General features: G+C 31.5%; 2 protein-coding genes across 2 annotated transcripts; both read left to right on the top strand.

The window, feature by feature from the left end:
* The first annotated feature begins 2724 nt into the window (after positions 1-2724).
* On the top strand, positions 2725-7748 carry LOC104248436 (auxin-induced protein AUX22-like). Its single transcript, XM_009804686.2, has 3 exons — positions 2725-3230; positions 4417-4510; positions 7325-7748. The coding sequence occupies exons 1-3, from the start codon at positions 2915-2917 to the stop codon at positions 7431-7433; spliced, it is 519 nt and encodes a 172-aa protein (XP_009802988.1). The 5' UTR covers positions 2725-2914; the 3' UTR covers positions 7434-7748.
* A 6233-nt stretch (positions 7749-13981) lies between these two features.
* On the top strand, positions 13982-16568 carry LOC104248437 (auxin-responsive protein IAA1-like). Its single transcript, XM_009804688.2, has 5 exons — positions 13982-14532; positions 15150-15340; positions 15422-15533; positions 16089-16150; positions 16292-16568. The coding sequence occupies exons 1-5, from the start codon at positions 14276-14278 to the stop codon at positions 16321-16323; spliced, it is 654 nt and encodes a 217-aa protein (XP_009802990.1). The 5' UTR covers positions 13982-14275; the 3' UTR covers positions 16324-16568.
* Positions 16569-19680: the final 3112 nt, after the last annotated feature.

Genomic DNA, 19680 nt, shown 5'->3' with positions numbered 1-19680 from the left:
ACAAGCAGAGATTTCAAGAAACAAGAATATCAATCTTTTCGTACGTAGTATATATGCATGTCTCGCAACACAACAAATCCATGCAATTTTACGTACTAGACGCTTCGTGAATCATCTATAAACCTATAATTAACGTTATGTGTCGTCATTATGTACGTGGATTTCAGTGAAAACGAAAGGAGATTTTACTACTATAATTTTCTATGTACGTACTGTGAAACCTATAGAAGTTACGTGAATGGACTCGGTTCTGTCTCAACTTATGTTTGACACAATTTTAAGGTGATTTCTCTTCCTTTAACCACAAGCTTTCTTTTGACATATTTCTAACAGTTAAAGGCTAAAGCAAACTCCATGAGAAAACCTCCATTATTTCAATAGCTACTTATTTGAATGCATGCCCCACGTGCCATTCACGTGCTACGAGGGCCTAATAACTTGGCTTCCCAACATTATCTTAGCCACACATTTCATATACTCCTTTCGTTCGCAATTTATGCAGTATTATTTAACTAGGTACAGAGTTTAAGAAAATAAATTAAGAATTCTTTTTGAAATTTATGGTTTGCGATAAGCCTTAAATATTTGTATGGCAATAAATTATTTTATAAAAGTAAAAAGTATAAAAATTAAATTATTTTTAAATAAAAAAAATGTATTACTATTCGTTTTGGAAAAACTAAAAAGGAAACTATATGCTACATAAGATGGGACCGAGGAAGTAATAAGTTAATTGATGGTCTGAACTGAAATCGAAAGAAGAGGTTAACTTCCCACAATGTGATATATTACACTGTTTATAAAATTACGCTGCGTTGGGCACGTTAAATTTTTTAATTAATTTAATTAAAAGTTTAATCAAATGTAAAGATTACACAGCGAATTGACTTGAAATGGTCATAGAAGAATATATAATGCACTATTCAAGTTACCAACTTAAGATTACTATACATATTGTTATAGCTCAGATTTACTTGAACGTGCATGTAAAAAACTGTACATTGTCTGCCCAGAAGTTAAACTCTTTAATTGACTCTGGTAGTCGGGTAGGGGCCTCAAGTGGCAGAATGGGTATGTGATTGACTTGGAGTGATCACAAACAACATTATGATTTGGGTCAATGTGTTGGGGACAAACTCTATATTACATGTGTCCTTATGCAGGACGATGTTATTAGTCTGTTTCATTGCCTTGTCCTATCCTAAGGAAGCGTATGCTAGTTTGGCGTTACCGGTAAACTTGTTGTCATATGATCGGCCAGGAGGTCACGGGGTTCAAACTGTAGAAATAGCCTCTTGCAAAAATGTGGGATAAGATTGCGTACGATAGACCCTTGTGGTCCGGCCCTTCTCTAGACCTCGCGCATAGCGGGAGCTTAGTGCATCGAGTTGCCCTTTTTTCCATAAAAAATCTAGTATTAGTACCCGTGCAATGCGCACAACATTATAATTAATGCCAAAGAAATTGTTTTATTCTCTCGGTTCTATTTTTATAAGGTCGATACAATGCTTGAGCATCTTCCCATTGGAAAAAAAGAAGATATCTGAGGATCATGATTAGTAGTAATCAACATTAGAGGGAAATGCCCCTTTTTCTAGCTTTTTTTCTCTTTTGGAAGGAAGACGGTCAAAAATTTCATTAATTTGCATAAGTCCTATTACTATATCATTGCTAAATAATAGAGTAATTAGAGCAATATGTGGATTCAAGGATATATTATTCAATGCATGATTTTATGTACTAATAGCGGTGGCAGATTCTCAACGAAATAGCTTCTAATTCCTTTTTAAACAGAATTGCATGATATTCTAATTGTTCTTTGACTTAAACTTTTTGCCTCCCTTTTTAGAGATACTATGGTTTCTGAATTTTGGTTGTAGTTGTTCTTTGATAGGATATTGTTGGAAATGTTCATACAGATTTGTACTCGCCACAAGAAGCAATATATATTATTCCATAGTTTGCATTTAAACTTCTATTAATTTGAATATGTCAATGTGACTAGTAAATGATAATGTAAGACCTATAACTATAATAACTTCTATAAGTTGCATTCCTATCCTCTCATAAGTATATACTCATAATATATATCACATCATGTGTTGAAACAACCTACTTTTAATTTTTGATACGTCTCTTTTCGGGTATTTTCATTTCCTTTTGCATTCTAATTCTCTATGATCTCCAAAACCAAACGGTTCACTATATATTTTCCGGGTAAATTTCATAAATGGTCAAATAACTATAATTTTTTTTCTATCAAAGTTATATACTACTATGTTTTGTTACGCAAAAATCATAGAACTATCAATAACTCAGAAAAATACAACATTCTAGTAGTATTTTCCGAAAATAAAAAATACTAATAAAATCTAGAATAAGAAAATACTACCGAAAAGTTGTATTTTCCGGTCAATATGATTTTTGAGTGGGAAAACATAGTTATGATTTTGGTGAAAAAAAGTCATAGTTATATAATAATTTGTGAAATTTATTCTATATTTTCCATGAATTTTCTCGAAGCCTCACTTTAATAATTACACAACAAATTCGGTGTATTTATTTTGCAGACATATACACGCATGTGTGTGTCTAAATATATGCATATAAATTGGCAAACCCTTCAATCAGGGAGATCACATGGCATGTTTTTTATTTACAAATATCAAACACTACTCACTAAATCTCCAATATTTATATAACCCAACGTACGATTTTTCTCCCATATAAAATTAGAAAGTTGCCGGTCCATATTAGTGTTTTAGGTAACATATAGTTCCCTACCATTTTTTATCTCATGTGACCGACCATTTAGCCTTCATTGACCTGGCATTGCTCCTCTCTTTACTATAAATTAAAACTACTACCCTTTTGCTTTTATTACTAACTCAAAAATTGACTCGAAAAAGAAATAATGGCGACAGAACTTGAAATTACTGAGCTAAGATTGGGAATTCCAGGTGAAAAGAAAAGGGTATTTTCAGATATTGACAGTGATCGAAATAGTAGCAACGTTAACGACGATGATGATGTCAAGTGTCACAACAAAAATCGAGTTGTTGGTTGGCCGCCGGTTTGTGCTTATCGAAGAAAGAATTATAGCTCTAAAATGTACGTGAAAGTTAGCATGGATGGTGTACCTTTTCTTAGAAAAGTTGATTTGGGGATTCAAAACGATTACTCTGAATTTGTCATGAATCTTGAAAAGCTCTTTGGTTGCTATGGCATTTGTAAGTTTTGTTGTTTCTTTAGTTTATTAATTATGCCATGCAGAATTGCAAACACACAAATTTACCTCATTAAGAAATTTTAGACTATCAGAAACGTTAGTTCTAAGTATCTTTTTATAGAAAATTAAATGTCAATTGATAACTTGTAAAACATTATAGATGACCTATTACAACTGAAATTATACTGTTAGTAAAAAAAGGGTCCTTTTGTATTATTTGTGTATAATAACAACATACGCAATGTGATCCTACAAGCAGGATTTGGGGAGGACGGGGTGTATGCGGATCTTACCTTTATCTCGTGTGAGGCAGAGAGATTATTTTTAATAGACTCTCGACTCAAGAAAAGCATTTTCAGAACAAATTTGAAAAATACAGAAGTAAAAAACTATCATGAAAATGCAGAAGGGAGGGGAAGTATAAATTAGAATTAAAAATTAAATTGAAAATTAAAAAGAAAAAAAGGAAAATTAAAAAGATGATAGTGAAATTAGTGCATTACTTCTACAATATTTTATACTCCCTCTGTTCACCTTTACTTGTCCACTATGAACTTTGCACTCCCCTTAAAAAAACAAACGAAGTGCATAATTTATCATGATACACATATTAATTGATGCATATCATTAATGGATTTGAGAAAATGATTTGAAATAAGTAATTAATATTATGGGTATAACAGGAAAAAAGAAATTGTCTTCTCTTGATATGCTAAAAGTGACAAGTACTCCCTCCCAGTGGCGGGGCCAGAATTTTCATTAAGGGGAGTCAAAATATAAAGAAAGAAACTCACCAAGAAGTCAAGGAGTGTCATTATATAGTATATATACATATTTTTTTTAAAATTATCGAACTAAACAATGTAATTTTTCGACGAAGAGGGTGTGGCTCCGCCACTGCTCCCTCCGTTCACTTTTACTTATCTACTATTGATTTAGCACACCTCTTAAGAATAAAAATAAAGTGCATAATTTACCATGATACCCATATTAATTGGTGTATAATCTTAACGAATTTGAAAAATAATTTGGAATAAATAACTAATACTAAAGGTAAAATAAAAAAATAAATTATTTTTCTTTTGATATGCGAAACTGAACAAATAAAAATGAAAATTTATTTTTAAATGAATACTAAAAGTCAGACAAAGGGAATAATAAATGAGATTGGTGGGAAATATGGACAGGCGAAGCGTTGAAAGAAGGAGACAGTTCAGAGTACATTCCAATATACGAGGACAAAGATGGAGACTGGATGCTTCTCGGCGACGTTCCCTGGGAGTAAGTTCACTTCTCTACTAGTCAAATATATTAAAAATAGTTTGTTTGTTTTTACTTCTTATTTTGCGACAGTTAAAATGCGACGAGGGAGTATTACTTTGTTGGTAGGATTTTCACTGCTATTAATAATGATAATTTTGACACAGTTAAAATGCGAATGCAGAATGAAGGTATAGAGTTTATTTGAACCTAGTATTTTTAGCGCGAAGTATAAATTTATTATAATTACAAAAATAGTAGATATGGAACTATTGCTTTAAAATATAGTGGGTTCTATGCTAAAAATTTTAAGATTAAACTCATAGTGCTTAAATACGGATAAATTTCACAAATGGTTACAACAATAATTTTTTTCACCACAGTCATATAACTTTGTTTTCTCACACAAAAATCATAAATTTTTTTACTAACCCACACAAAAATCATACTAACCGAAAAATACAACTTTTCAGTATTATTTTCTTATTCCACAATTTTTTGTTTTTTTTCTATCTAATAAATAATAATCCAATTTAAATAGGAATAAACCTAAACGGATCCACCCGATTTAATACCCATATATAAAAATTAAAATAATACTCAAAGTAAATCTTTCAAATCACGATACCTTTATTTTTCCTTTTTTCTTTTCAAGATTTCATTAAAATTTATAGAATTTTTGTTTCAAGTGCTCTCTAATTATACCTCTCTTTTTTTATTATCAGAATCTCGTACATTCCAAACTAAGTTTTTTTGTCGGGAAAAGATTAAATTTTAGTATTATTTTAATATATGTATATGAGTATTGGGCCGGTTTGAGTTGAGTCATTTCTATTTTAAAAAAATAAAATAAATATGAGCCGAAACTAATTAATTGCATTCGCTAAACAAAAAAAAAAAAAAAAAAAAATATATATATATATATATATATATATAATTATCGACTATTATTTTTTGGAGTTGCTAATAATATATGTTTCTCCTATTTTAATTGAATTATTATCTATTAAATTAAAAATAAAAAATAGAAAAACGTAAAATAAGAAAATACTACCAGAAATTTATTTTTCTCGGTCACTATGATTTTTATGTGAATAAGTGAAAATTTTATGATTTTTATATAAGAAAACAAAGTTATTTGTTTTTAATGAAAAAATCATAGTTATATACTGTAACTATTTTGAAAATTTACCCGCTTAAATCTTAAATCCGTCTTTAGTGACTTGAACATTACGACTAAACTTGTTAGAGAGAAAAGAATTGATTTAAATACTAAAGGTTATATTCTTTCTTTTTACCAAAGATACCCCAAATTTTGGGAAGAAATCCCTGAATTATGATCAACAAAATATTCAACCATGTATGATAAGTCCGATCCTACCAAGTTAAACTACTTAGCATAAATCAAACTCATTGATTTAAAAAAAAAAAAGAATTCCAAAAATATATTCGAAGACAAAAGACAGGAAGTCTAAAGTATCCCCACATAAAAGTGAAAGGACAGTGGGAAACTGAGTTTGTACAATGATTTTCACCAGCCACAGTTTCTTCTCCAGAAGTCAGAAATTGCCGACAAACACGTATTTTTTCATGAAATTGTTGAATCAGACAAGAATGTCCCATAGGACAATGTATATAGCAGGTCAAACAGTAATTATCACATTAAAAGCTTTTCTGGACCACGTTTTCTCTTGGACTATCATTAACTGTTAAGGCTCGTTTGTTAGAGTGCATAAGAATAATGCTGAATATGGTGTATTGGTAATACTGATATTAGTTATGCTTGCATTAGTTATCATGATATTAGTTATGCTGACATATTTCTTATCCATTATTTGGTTTAATGTATTAAAACATTGCACAATTTCTAAAAGAATTGTTTGTTTACAAAATACCCTCAAAACTAGTCCATCACTCAAACTTTTTAAAAGAGACATATGTTGAGAAATTTTTTTATATGAAAAAGTTTTAAAAAGTTATTTGATTTGTCTACATATATTGTAAAATAGAACTAAATATTTGTTTATAAAAATATGCTAAGTATTTATTTATTTACTAGAGATATAATTTTATTTCTCACTATTTGAATTATTTTAAACTTGCATCAATATAATAACTAGCATATTTTAATCAAGCATAAATTTTGAAGAACAATTTTGTCTTTAACTAAGCTAATACGTGCATTAAAACTCATTGCATTGCTAATACCATGATTTTCTATGCATTAATTATGCATATGATAATACCAAATATGATGTATAACTAATGCTTGCATAACTAACGCATAGGTTCAAAATGTCTACCAAACAAAGTATTATTAATACACAAAGCTAATGCAAACATTATTTTATCTAATGCATCCTACCAAACGACCCCTTAGACAACTTTAATTTGCTATCTCGTCCTAGTACATAATCAATTATATTTTGAATATTTCTTAATCTATTTTTTTATTTATATGTATTATTTTCCTTTTAACTGATCTTTTGGTATTAGTAGAAGGGAATCTTGGAGTAACGATAAAATTGTATCAGTGTGCAGGGGCATAGCTAGCCCATCAGCTATGAGTTTGGTCGAAGCCTGTAACTTTCGTTCAAATCCTGTATTTATCTTATGAAATTTATTCAATTATTAACTTAGGGCTCGGTAACTTAAAAAGATTAGAGCATTGAAGCAATTACTAATGCTAGTATTAGGGTAGACTGTCTACGTCATATCCTTAGAGTCTTCTCCGGACCCAACGTTAATGCGAAATATTTGTGCATCGGTTCGCTCTTAATCTTTTGGTGGGGAAAGGTGAAAAATCTAATGAATATATTAAACCGTGATTTACAGGATGTTTACTGAATCATGCAAAAGGCTAAGGATTATGAAGAGATCGGATGCAAAGGTGATAGGAATTCGAACAAAAGACTTTCTCAAGGGAATGTCCAAAGACAAATGAGGATTTAATTTTCAATCAGTGGATTATTAGTAAGAAATAGAGTGATTAACCACTGGACGAGTGGCCTCTCATATAATTAATTACGTTATTAATGTTTTGTTCGTCTGTTTTGTTTGAGAAATACCCTACATCAAATGTGGCTGTAATTTTAGGTGTTGAATAAGTATATGATTTCCTCTTCTAGTTATTTTGTTGCTCTATTATTGTTGTATAAGTGTAATCCAGATAATGTGCTTAAAGCTCGCAGCTACTGCATTTTCTTTTAGGACATGTAATTTCTCTTCTTTTTTTTTTAAAACAAAATCGTTTGTCTTCCTTTTTATCTCATTATATATTACTGGTAACTTTGTTTTATTGCAACGTCAAATATGGGGAGCTTTAGTCAAGTTTCCTAACACCATATTTGAAAAATTAATCTGCGTCACAATTGTTTACAAATATACTCTAAAAGATTTTCAAAAATCTTCTCAGCCATTAAAATTACGTAAGAAACTAAGCCATTAAAATTTACAAATAATTTCTGGTACGCTAAGGTAAGTTTGGTCACTATTGAGATATCAGATTAGCGGGTATTTAGAAACAATGTAGTAATATATTATAACCTCAACGTGCTACACGAGATTTTATATTATTGATTTCAAAAACAGATTAATTAGAGAAACCAACAACAAACAAATATTAACTGTTTTTTTATAAACTTAATTAATTTGATAACTAAGAAAATAAAATAAACTTGTTGTACTAGATACAAATACACTGATAATGTAAAAAAATTATTATACTAACAATGGGCTTAATTAAATCCTTTTCTAATCTAAAGCAGGACTAATAATACATTGACCCGCGATACGCAAATAGCTCTAAAATAGATAATTTTGATTAATGTGATGGCTAGGTTCATTCTCTTGTTTATCTATTCAACACGATTGAAGGGAGTCTTGGCGCAGCTGGTAAAGTTGTTGTCATGTGACCGGGAGGTTATGGGTTCAAGCCATAGAGACAGTCTCTTGCAGAAATGTAGGGTAAGACTACGTACAATAGACCTTTGTGCTCCGGTCCTTCCCCGAACCCTGCGCATAGCGAGAACTTAGTGCACCGGATTGCCCTTTTATCTATTCAACATGATTAAAGCTTGGATCAATCAAACCCCTAGAATCCAGTGAAAAGGTAATATATATATATATATATATAGGTTCATGCATATATCGGGTAAAACGGCAAGGTTCTGTATCAATCCAACTCATTTCCCATGCATTATGTATCTTTCTCTTGGGAATATGAAAAACAGATGAACAATGAAAGTTTCCACTATAAGCATAACTTAATTTAACGCTTACATGCATGCATGCTCAGACTTCTAATGCAATCCAAACATTTATCAGTCAAACATCCATTTTTGAACAAGCAATGGAGTAGTAGGTACTCCGTCCCAATTTATGTGACGCATTCTTTTAGCTTGTTTTTAATATTTTTATATTTAAAACTAATTTAACTTTAAAATTTTCATGTTATCTTTTATGAGATGATTATAATCATACAAATATGAATTAATTGTTTTAGACCATAAATTTCAACTGTCTTTTTTTTTTTTAAAAAAAAACTTCATACTCAATCAAAGTGCATCACATAAAAGACCAACATAAGTAATTATTTCTAAAGCACACGAGAAACCATGTTCTCAGGTCAAGTTTTCAGTTCTCATGTCCAACGTGAATTAGGGGTGTAATACATTATCAAAGTCGAAAAAGAGAATCAAGAATATAATATTATTCAGTAGAATAATATAATCAAGAATATTATGGAGTATTCAGTTTATTGCTAAGATCAATGCAGGTTCTTCAATAGATGCATAATTTAGTAGTAACGTATCTATTCTAATATATACCAACCAACTAATTAAACTGCCATCCATAATCTCCTCAAAGATACGTCCGACAGAAGGCATTCTTGTGATTAATGTTTAGGGAATAACATGATTTTAATAATATTTTTTTTTGTTAATCTTAAATGGGATTCGGTTAATTGATCCATAATCACATGATTAAGACTATGTTCTGCTAGAAACTTTGAATTGTGTAATTTGCACTCATTCTCTTTTTCTTCAACTGCAATAAGCACTTCTTGCCTATTTGCATATATATATATATATATATATATGTCGGGTTTGGCTTCATCTCCCTGCAAAGACTTATCAAAGTGCAAATTCAGTATCATGATCTGGAGCTTTTGATTATTACTCGTAAACTAGGCGTAGAAAGCAATGTTACTATCACGAAAGGCGAAAGCCTGGGCGAATTGCTTAATTCGAAAAAAAAGTATCACAGTCCGTTCGTAATAAGTAACTAGTCCAACAAAAAAAAATAAAAAAAATAAAGGAGATCTAAATCAATGTTATAGTCGAAATCTATCATGAAATTATAATCATGCACTAGTAATTTTGCTCTTTCAAGAGCTAGAAGATACATGCATGCAAGCTGATCAAGACATAACGATTATTGAAAAATAGCACAAGAACGAGATACAACATCTAGTTTAATATATATCTTTCAGATTTTTGCCTACATATGTTTGTTAGTATTAATTAGTTACTGAAGTAGATTGTACACGAAGTCTAGACAGCGCATGTGGTTTTATTGTTGTAGGTCTAAATTTCACAAGTTCTTGTCCTTTACAATTGATTTTAACCAATGAGTACGTAGTCACTCATGTCCTGTCTGTAATTTTTATAATGAAATTCATGCCATTTCCAAAAATAACTTGCACACGCACAAGAAAAGTTGATAAACTCTTTGTCCCTTTTTATAAGAGGTCAATCTAAGTATGCATTCCTTCACAAAAAGGATAATACTCCTTCCGGTCCAAAATAAGTGATTTTTTAGCTTTTTTCTTGTAGTTCAAAATAAGTAATTTTTTCAGATTTCAAGAATGAATTAATTATTTTTTTCCTCCATTGCCCTTGGAGTAATTAATGTTAAAGTATGTGTTAGAAGTGTTTATGTGAAGATAGTAAATGTTAATATGACCAATTTCATTGCTAATTAATGTTAAAAGGTAAATTTCTTAATACGTGCGAAAACAACAAAAAAAAATAGCTAATTTTCGACTAAAAGGAGTACCATCTAACTGCCAAATATGCAATGTCCAATCAATTCAAGAAAAATAACCTTAAATATTGAAACACATCAAGAAGACAGGTCCACGTCTACTGTTCATCCCCAAAACTCACTTTAATATTTTGTCATGTTCAAATATTAAATGAAGAGTCTGTCCACTAGGCCACTACTGAAATCATTAATTACCAGTACTCATGTTATGCTTAACCAGTGACAAAATCATGAAATTCAATAAAAGTTTTGAAGTTTTGAACACACTTTGCTAATGGGTTATGCAAAGGTATTCAAAATTTATTTTTTAATTAATAACAAATATTTTTTTTTTGTAAAAGGTATTTAATTGACTACCGTTGACCCAACATAGCTTCGCCCTGTGTTTAACCGTAAAGCTACGAGATCATATATCATTACATATGCATTAATATATGTGTTCAACCAAAATATGGAGTCATGTGTGGCATGTGCTTTTAGTTACACTGGTTTAGACAGTACGAACTAGTACCAAATTACAATATGCGCACAGTTCATAAAAAACGTATTGCGATTAATACTCTATCATGTCTACTTTAATTTATTTTTTCAATTGTTTTCACATATATTAAGGGATTAATTTTTTAATATTGATTAATAATGAAATTGATCATATTAATTTTTAGGCGTAATGGTTTCCTGGTCACTTCAATTAAATTTGTACCGATTTGTAAAGCCTATATATGAACTTATATTTTTCCATTTGAACACTTCAACTTAACGGAGTGAACACTAATAAACAACAAAATGGATTTATTACTTGATATTAAAATGTTAAAATGAATTAAAAGACAAAAAATTATATTAGCTGTGCTTATATAAGTTACTTTCATTCAATTACCCCGTGATAAATTCCCTCAAGTTTAGTACTACGTGTTGACGAGAAGGTAGTATGGAGTGAGTATGTGATGAAGATAAAAATTTCTTCAAAAGTGTTCAAACTTAAAAAAATAAAAGAAATTCTTTCATAAATAATGTTCAATATATGTTATATATCTTTAAAATCTAAATATATTTATCTATATAGTCAAAACCTCTTTATAACAAGCTCGTTTGTTTCAAATATTTTTGGATGCATTATAATAACATAATATGAAAATTGATTCCGAAAAAGCTTAGTTACAATAATAAATTATTATTATATACGAAAAAAGTTATAGAGAGATTTAACTCGTCTGCAATGAATTTTTTTTGATAATTAACAATCCTTAGCTTCGCCCATGATAGTACGTACTGCGTAATAATTAGTCCTATTTCAATTTCATTGAGTTTTTTGCAGAATAAATGGTAGACATAAGTAAGCATACAATAAAGAGTGGACGTGTCGGTTGGCGTGACAAAGGTAGTAATAAGTCAAAACCCGACAAAGCAACAGGGTCACATGATTATCCTTTGTGGGACCCTTTTACTTTCTTAATTTGAGTTTGGGTATAGCACATGGACTCTTCTAGGTTGACCTGTTCCCTAAAGTACCCCAGACATGTAGGGCCCACCAACTCTTTCATCACCTTTCTGTACACACGGGCGCCAACGCCATGGTTTTGCTTCATTCAATCACTTGTTCGTGCAGCGAGATACTTCGTTCGTTTTAATCTATGTGAACTTGTTTGACTGAATATGAAATTTAAGAAAAATTAAGGTTGGTAGAATTTATGTTCTTAAATAAGTCAAAAAAGAATCTAAATTATTTATATGATTATAAATGATTCTCATTAAGGGTAGAGTTAGAAGTTTAAATTAAATTTTTTTCAAATTATATTTAAAAAAGAGTCATTCTTTTTGGGCCGAAAGTTTCCTAGAAACAGCCTCTCTGCTCCTTAGGGTATGGGTAAGTTCTGCGTATATATTATCCTCCCCAGACCTCACTTGTGAGATTATACTGGGCCGTTGTTGTTGTTGTTGTTGTTGTTGTTGTTATCATTCTTTTTAAAACGTAAAAAAAAAAAAAATAGTTTCACATAAATTGGAACAAAGGAAATAGGATAACGAATTCTTAAACTAAAAGGTAAATTGGGCTTTTTCCTCTTGTAAATTTTGGATACGTGAAGTTTATTCATTTCAAGATCGGAGCTTTAGTAATGACAAAGGGTAAATATAAAATGATTTTGTTGGGTGTAAAAAAAAATTTCATATCGATAGCTGAAAAATTTGGGAGTCTATATATAAAGCGTAAGGATATTTTAATGGTGTGAGGCAGAAAATCATATAGGTTTAGCCGGAAACGAATAATATCACGCCGTATTAAAAGTATTTACAGGCGTTTTAGCCTAAAAATAGCATCATATCCCAAATTCAGCGGGACGAGTGGTAGAGTAATAGTGCGAGGTTCGGTTTGCTTACCTTTATGAGCTCGGAGACACGGACACAAAAAGAAGTTAGTTGTGGGTTTCAATTGCCAAAAATACTGTAACAATGTGGGTGATACACAGTGAAACTCAAAAATTGACCAGTCGATCGTGGTAATGGGCCACGTGGAACTGGTTCAAAGGTGAGATCCATGGATCATATGGTAGTGGACCAGGTAGAACTTAGTTCGACAAGGAGGTCTTATTGGATGTGCGAATAAAGTTTCTAAATTGATAGGTGAGAAAGTTGGGATCTTACATGTAATGTGTATGTCGCGCTTAATGGTGTGAGACCTTTTGGTCGTGTGAGCTTGATTCAAAACGGACAATATTATATCGTATCAACAGTATCTATGAGCCGTTTTAGCCCAACAGATTTGCTAAGGAAAAAGTATATATTGACAAAAAATAAAAGGAAGAGCAAAATTAAATAATTTTTAAGACAAATTTGATTTTTTTCTCTCTATTATTTAACAAAATTTATCCAACATGAATCATGATTAGGCGAACAAATAAACTTTGGACATCTAATATGATTAGATAAAAAGAACCTCTTTTTCCAATAATGACTGAACAGCGCAAGCAAAGACATGGGCGCATATAGTCCCGGTCCTTTTCAATATGGTTAAAAGACGATTTTTTTTCTCAATAAATTCCACCATGTTCGTTATAGAGCTTTCAATAATTACAGAGTGTCACTGCACTATTTTTTTTTAAGAATTAGATTTAATTTTGTAATTCTGTTTATAAAATTAGCCACTTTATCGCCAGAGTAGCTACTAATACTCGAAATACAGGTAAACACTAATCTGCATTAAAATTTGAAGCAAATTTATAGTGCGAAATATTTTTATGCGGTAAGTGGAGTAAAAAGCAAACTCTTTTTCAACAAGAAAAATGCTATTTCATAGGTCTCAATTCTATGTGGTATTTTTGAGATTCAAATCTCTTAATTTTAACCATATATATATATTATAAATCATAATAATTAATAATTTAAAATATTAAAAAAAATTAAAAAATTATAGTCAAAATACAACTCGTTTGACTCTTAAAATTTGAATTGGGTCATATAACAAAGAGAATGATTCACATGAGACCCAAGGTTGCGGAAGTAATCAAATCGGAGAGATGCATGATTTCCCATAATTCACTCCCTTAATTAAACGGAACTGCATGCCCATCTGTCTAAACGTGTTGAGAGGAGAATGGTTAATTAAAATGATAGCCTCCTTCCACATTCCCAAGCTTATATAGTAGCCAAACATCAGACCCAACACTTCTCGTAGCCCCTTTTTTCAATTTGTAGCCACTTTTTAACACCTTGTAGCCTACAGAACTAGAAGTAAAAAAAATGTCATCGGAGAAAACAAAAACAAAGGACTTGTCGGAATCCGATGTGTCCTGTCTCAGTTTCGAGGAAACTGAACTCACTCTTGGGTTACGCCGAGATTCAGAAAAACAAATCTGTGGTGCGAAACGTGGACTCTCATCTGAAGCTGTTGAGTTGAGCCTAGGAAGCTTTACTTCCACAAATCCTCAAGATCAAAACTACGAAGATGGCCATTATTGCAACAATGAAATCTCCACCGCAACCAAACCTTCGGCAAAGTAAGTTCCCTAATAAAAACATAAAGCTCAACTTGTACACATGATAACTACGCGTAATTAGTTACCTGCAAAATAAAATAGGTTAGCTGCTACAATAAATAATATACAGTACATTTGTTTGGTTGTAGTATTTTCTTTTTTGTTGGTTAATCACATATAGTTAAGGTGATCAACAGGTTAAGAAGTACACCTTAACTACAGTGGCGAAATCAAGAATTTTGCAAAGAGTGTTCTAGTTTTAATATAGATGGATAAAAAGTGATTTTTTATTTATATACGCAATATAAATTTTATATGCACCGTATAATATTTTGATTAAGGATGTTCAACTAGCCACGCTCCATTATATGTGGTTACGACACTGCTTAATCATAGATGGTTGTATTTAGGGTTCTGCGTATTTTTTTTTTCCAATTACATTGGGGGAAAGGAAAGAGATGCTACGCTATTTATGGGGTTTGAATCCTCCGCTTGTGGAAAACAGGGAGATTACCGAATGAGCTTGCCATATACTAACCTCTAGATGGTTGTATATATTAATCATAATTGAAGATTTTTTTTAAAAAAATTATTCTTAGTGCACTAAAGTTTGACAAAATTTTGAAAAATAATATTAGGACACAAGTAATTGGATGGCCACCAGTGAGATCAAACAGGAAGAATATAGGAGTAGTAAAGAAGTGCAAATACGTGAAGGTGGCAGTAGATGGAGCTCCCTACTTGAGAAAAGTTGATTTGGAGATGTATAGCAGCTATGATCAGCTGCTAATTGCTTTAGAAAACATGTTTACTTGCCTAACAACTATCTGTAAGTATAATCTTTCATAGTTTCTCAACTTCTTTTAAGTATAATCATGATGTTTGGCGTAATATTACTATGGGTTTTTAGGTAACTTTGTAAATGAGAGGATGCTTATGGACCCTACAAATGGTGTGGAATACTTGCCAACTTATGAAGACAAAGATGGGGACTGGATGCTAGTTGGAGACGTTCCATGGAAGTATGTTTTACAACATTTCTCTCCTATAAAAAGGCTGCCCGGTGCATTATTAAGTTTCCGCTATGCACGGGATTCGGGAAAGGGTTGGGCCATAAATGTCTATTGTACGCAGTTTTATCTTGTATTTTTGTAATAAGCTATTTTTACGACTCGAACCCGTGACCTCTTGGTCACGTAACAACAACTTTTTCAGTTACGCCAAGGCTCCCTTCACGAAGGGCAGCCCAGTGAAATAAGCAAATTTCTCTCTTCATATCCACCTAAAAATATTTATAAATAACGACATTCATAATAAGTGAAATTGATAACTTGAAAAATAAGGGAAGCAACTTCATTACTTGATAGTTTAAAACTGATCTCCCGTATTTATAAGCATCATACTGAGGTCTTTTTCTCTAACTAAATGCCAAATTGATATAGTATAGTGTCTTAAACTGTCAGTACTGTAAATAAGTTAAATCCTGTTTGTTATATCTTTTTTCCTGGCTTTTACGTGGGGTTTCTTTTAATTGTCTATTATTAACATTTCTTTTATGATTTATTTTGTGTTGCCAGAATGTTTGTTGAATCTTGCAAGAGGCTCAGGTTGATGAAGAGCTCAGAGGCCATTGGATTAGGTACATTTAATTTATCTTTCTTCTCAATTTGTTATTCCTGCTTCATATAAGAGTTGTGAAATTAAATTAGCTTAATTTTCAGATGCCATAGTAATAATTTACTAAATGGACGAATTATTTTGTTAATGGTGTGTACTGCAGCTCCAAGAACTAACGAATTAATGGCGAAATGATCGAGTACAAGTTGATTGAAGAAGTTTTCTCAGCTTGGCCTGCATGTACATTAGTAGAAGCAGATCCAAGATTTTGGAAAAAATGGGTGCACTGTCAGGAAAATATCGATCTAGGATATAAGTTTTACGGGTTCAATCTATAGGTCTTACTATTGCACCCATTATGCTTTTGGAATTATAAGTTTAAAATTATTATTTTTAAACAGTAATTTTCTTATACTTATATTTATATTCCGTGCCGAAAATGTTGGGATAAGTTAAACCTATTGACTATATATTACATCACCCGCTAATACTAGTTTAATATGCATATTCCATTTAATTATATAAAATTTGATGGTGACAATATATATATATATATATATATATATATATATGTGTGTGTATTCCTATATTTTGTTCTGGACCATTTCTACTCTTAATGTTATGTATGTCATTCTATAGTGGCTTGCTAGGTATGCTTTCACGTGACACTTGTAGATCGTCTCACAAAATAAGTTCACATAAAAAATGCTGCGATGGTTTTATCTTAAAATATAAATACAAGTCATGCGGGGTGAGTTCGAGTAGGGGTAAGGTCTTGGAGGTTATGAGTTCGAGTCTCCCCAAGAGCAAGGTGAGAAGTTCTTGGAGGGAAGGATGTCGGGGGTCTATTTGGAAACAGTCTCTCTACCCTAAGGTAGGGGTAAGATCTGCGTACACACTACCCTCCCCAGACCCCACTAAGCGAGATTATACTGAGTTGTTGTTGTTGTATAAATACAAGTCATGTTAAGTGATATATCGTTCAAAGTTAAAGAGTAAAGAACACATCTTACTAAGATTTTGATCTAGATTTTAATTTTTCAGTATGTACGTTAGCAAGGGCAACTTGCAGCGTCCACAAAGAACACGGATGCTATCAAAAAATATATTTAACTATTGCTAGAAAATAAGACATACAAGGCCGGATAAACAAGACTAGGTAGAAATGGATGTAATTAACATGCCATTTAAATTTAACTTACCGATGACGAATTAGATTTTCAAGGTAATTACACTCACTCCGGTCCATAATAAGTAATTAATTTACCTTTTTATCTTGGTCCAAAATAAGTGTCCATTTATACAATCAAGAAAAAATTCAATTTATTTTTTCAAAATTATCCTTATGTACGTATCCCTAAAAAGTCTTTTATTCTTCACATTAAATTATGTTGCAACATTTAATTAAGGGTAGTTTAGTCACACTAACTAATTTTGTCTAGAATTTGGTATTTTCTTAATGGGTGTGCCCAAGACAAATTGATCACTTATTGTGGACCGGGGAGAGTATAATTTATGTAAATATGTGTATAATCGAATATAATCAGTGTAATAGATGTATAGTGGCTAGAAAAAATAAATAGTAAATATGATGGGCTATTTGTGTAAAGAACTCGAGCGGCTAGTAAAAATAGCACCGGCTAGCCAGTTTTCGGACTGGTCATTTAAAAATAGCCAGCATTTGCAAAGTCATTAAAAAATAACCACTATTTTGCTGCGACAGGAACCGGTTCAGCATAATATACTGGAGATCGATGCACCTGTGTATGAACTTCCAACATATTATGCTGGAACTCCAATACACGAAAAGTTCTAGTATAATATACTAGAGATTGAAGCACCGGTATGGATAGGACCAGTATATTATACTGGAACTCCAGTATATTATACTGGAGTATTTTTCCGGATTTTGAACAGTATTTTCGTTCAAATTTATCTTTAAATAAAAAGTGGCTAAATTTCGATTACTTTTAAAACTGTAGCTATTTTTGAATGACCACTTGTAAATTTGGCTATTTTTGAATTTCTCCCGAGAGTCTATGACTTGTTAATTTAATGGATAGGACCTCCTTGAGTCAAGAGCATTGGGCTCTTAGAGATCACCAGTTCGTAAGCCTAAAAAAGACTAGCCCATGGTATCTTTCCGGCGAGCCTGAATTCAATTCTCTGAGCTCCAAAGTAATCCCCGAATTTTCTCAATTTATTTTGTTTTTCATCTATTTTCTGTTTTGATCTATTTTTTGGTACTTTTGATTCTGTTATTATTTCTATGCTTTCTGCTGTTGGTATTGATATATTGTCTTTTTCGTCTGCTTGAGTCGAGGATCTATCGGAAACAGCCTCCCTACTCCTTGGGGTAGGGATAAGGTCTACGTACACTGTACCCTCCCTAAACTCCACTTGTGAGATTTTATTGGATTGTTATTGTTATTGTTGTTGTTGTTATTTTCTCAGAACAGTTTTGTGGTTTGTGGGGATTTTTATGCTGTTTTTGCACTGTGAATTTGACTGTTTTCTATTTTATTTTATGAATTGCTGTTTGGGTTTCGTTGGATTAAGTTTTAAAAGTGTACTTTCTTGGTCGAATCTTACCTAAAAGCCAGCATCTTTTGTTGTTTTATTCATTTGAATGGACAAGTCAGTAGTGCAAATCAATGATACTTGGGAGTTGGATTTTATTACTTCCGAGGGATGTTCTGGTCACGTCTTAGCGCGTTCATCTTAACCTGCTAATCACTAATTACTAAACTAAGGCCTCACTGGCAATTTTTAGTTTAAAATGAAATTCAGAGCTTTCTTTTGACTCTTAGGGATCGTTCGCTGGAGGTATAAGAATAGTGCTGAATAAAGTATATAATAATACTGAGATTATTTTTTATCCATCGTTTGATTTGATGTATTAAATTATTGCATAATTTTTAAAAAATTGGGTGTTTACAAAAGTACCCTCCACAATTTTTTTACTTTAGCTATAACAATTAACTACATAGATAACAAAATAGGAAATTCTTTCAACATTGAGAGGTAACATCTACCTCGAGCAAAAGACTGAGGCTCTTTTAAGTGATCCATTAACCTAAATGGATTAGTACAAAAATAATAATGCAAAAAAATAAAGTAGTACTATCAAAGAATTAAGCTATAACAAGTTTACTTTTGATGCTCCATTTTCACAGTATGTTGCTCAATGAAGTGAATCTAGGTAAAGTTGTGACGTTAATTCAAAATTAGATGTTTGACACTCTTGGGCTATATTCTGTGTATAATAATCACTTGTTTGGAACGATAACATGGTTAGTCACATGCAATTCCCACTATTTACATAACAAGAGATCATCTAATAGTAAAACTTTTCATTACTGAATTGAAGTTGTGATGTGATTCTTCGAGTTAACAAAGAACCAACCGACCAGGATCAAGATCTTGAAACGAAAACGTGGTTTGTGGGCCTGTTTCAAGAAACAACGTATCTTAAGTTTTAGGATCAGAATCTGATGATTCAAAAACGAGGTGAAAAATGACGATCTGAACTATAAGAAAGACTATTTACTC

The sequence above is a fragment of the Nicotiana sylvestris genome, chromosome 6, assembly GCF_000393655.2.
Source record: "Nicotiana sylvestris chromosome 6, ASM39365v2, whole genome shotgun sequence".
Lineage (NCBI taxonomy): Eukaryota > Viridiplantae > Streptophyta > Magnoliopsida > Solanales > Solanaceae > Nicotiana > Nicotiana sylvestris.
Note: the sequence above shows the minus strand (reverse complement) of the source record. Positions and strands in the feature narration are given on the sequence as shown.

What these genes read in the sequence shown, in the direction of transcription:
- LOC104248436 (XM_009804686.2), top strand. Translation starts at nt 2,915, where the DNA reads ATGGCGACAGAACTTGAAATTACTGAGCTAAGATTGGGAATTCCAGGT. An exon ending in CTTTGGTTGCTATGGCATTT is followed by an intron (nt 3,231 to 4,416) that starts GTAAGTTTTGTT and finishes AAATATGGACAG; the next exon opens with GCGAAGCGTTGAAAGAAGGA. An exon ending in CTCGGCGACGTTCCCTGGGA is followed by an intron (nt 4,511 to 7,324) that starts GTAAGTTCACTT and finishes CGTGATTTACAG; the next exon opens with GATGTTTACTGAATCATGCA.
- LOC104248437 (XM_009804688.2), top strand. Translation starts at nt 14,276, where the DNA reads ATGTCATCGGAGAAAACAAAAACAAAGGACTTGTCGGAATCCGATGTG. An exon ending in GCAACCAAACCTTCGGCAAA is followed by an intron (nt 14,533 to 15,149) that starts GTAAGTTCCCTA and finishes AAATAATATTAG; the next exon opens with GACACAAGTAATTGGATGGC. An exon ending in CTCAGAGGCCATTGGATTAG is followed by an intron (nt 16,151 to 16,291) that starts GTACATTTAATT and finishes TGTGTACTGCAG; the next exon opens with CTCCAAGAACTAACGAATTA.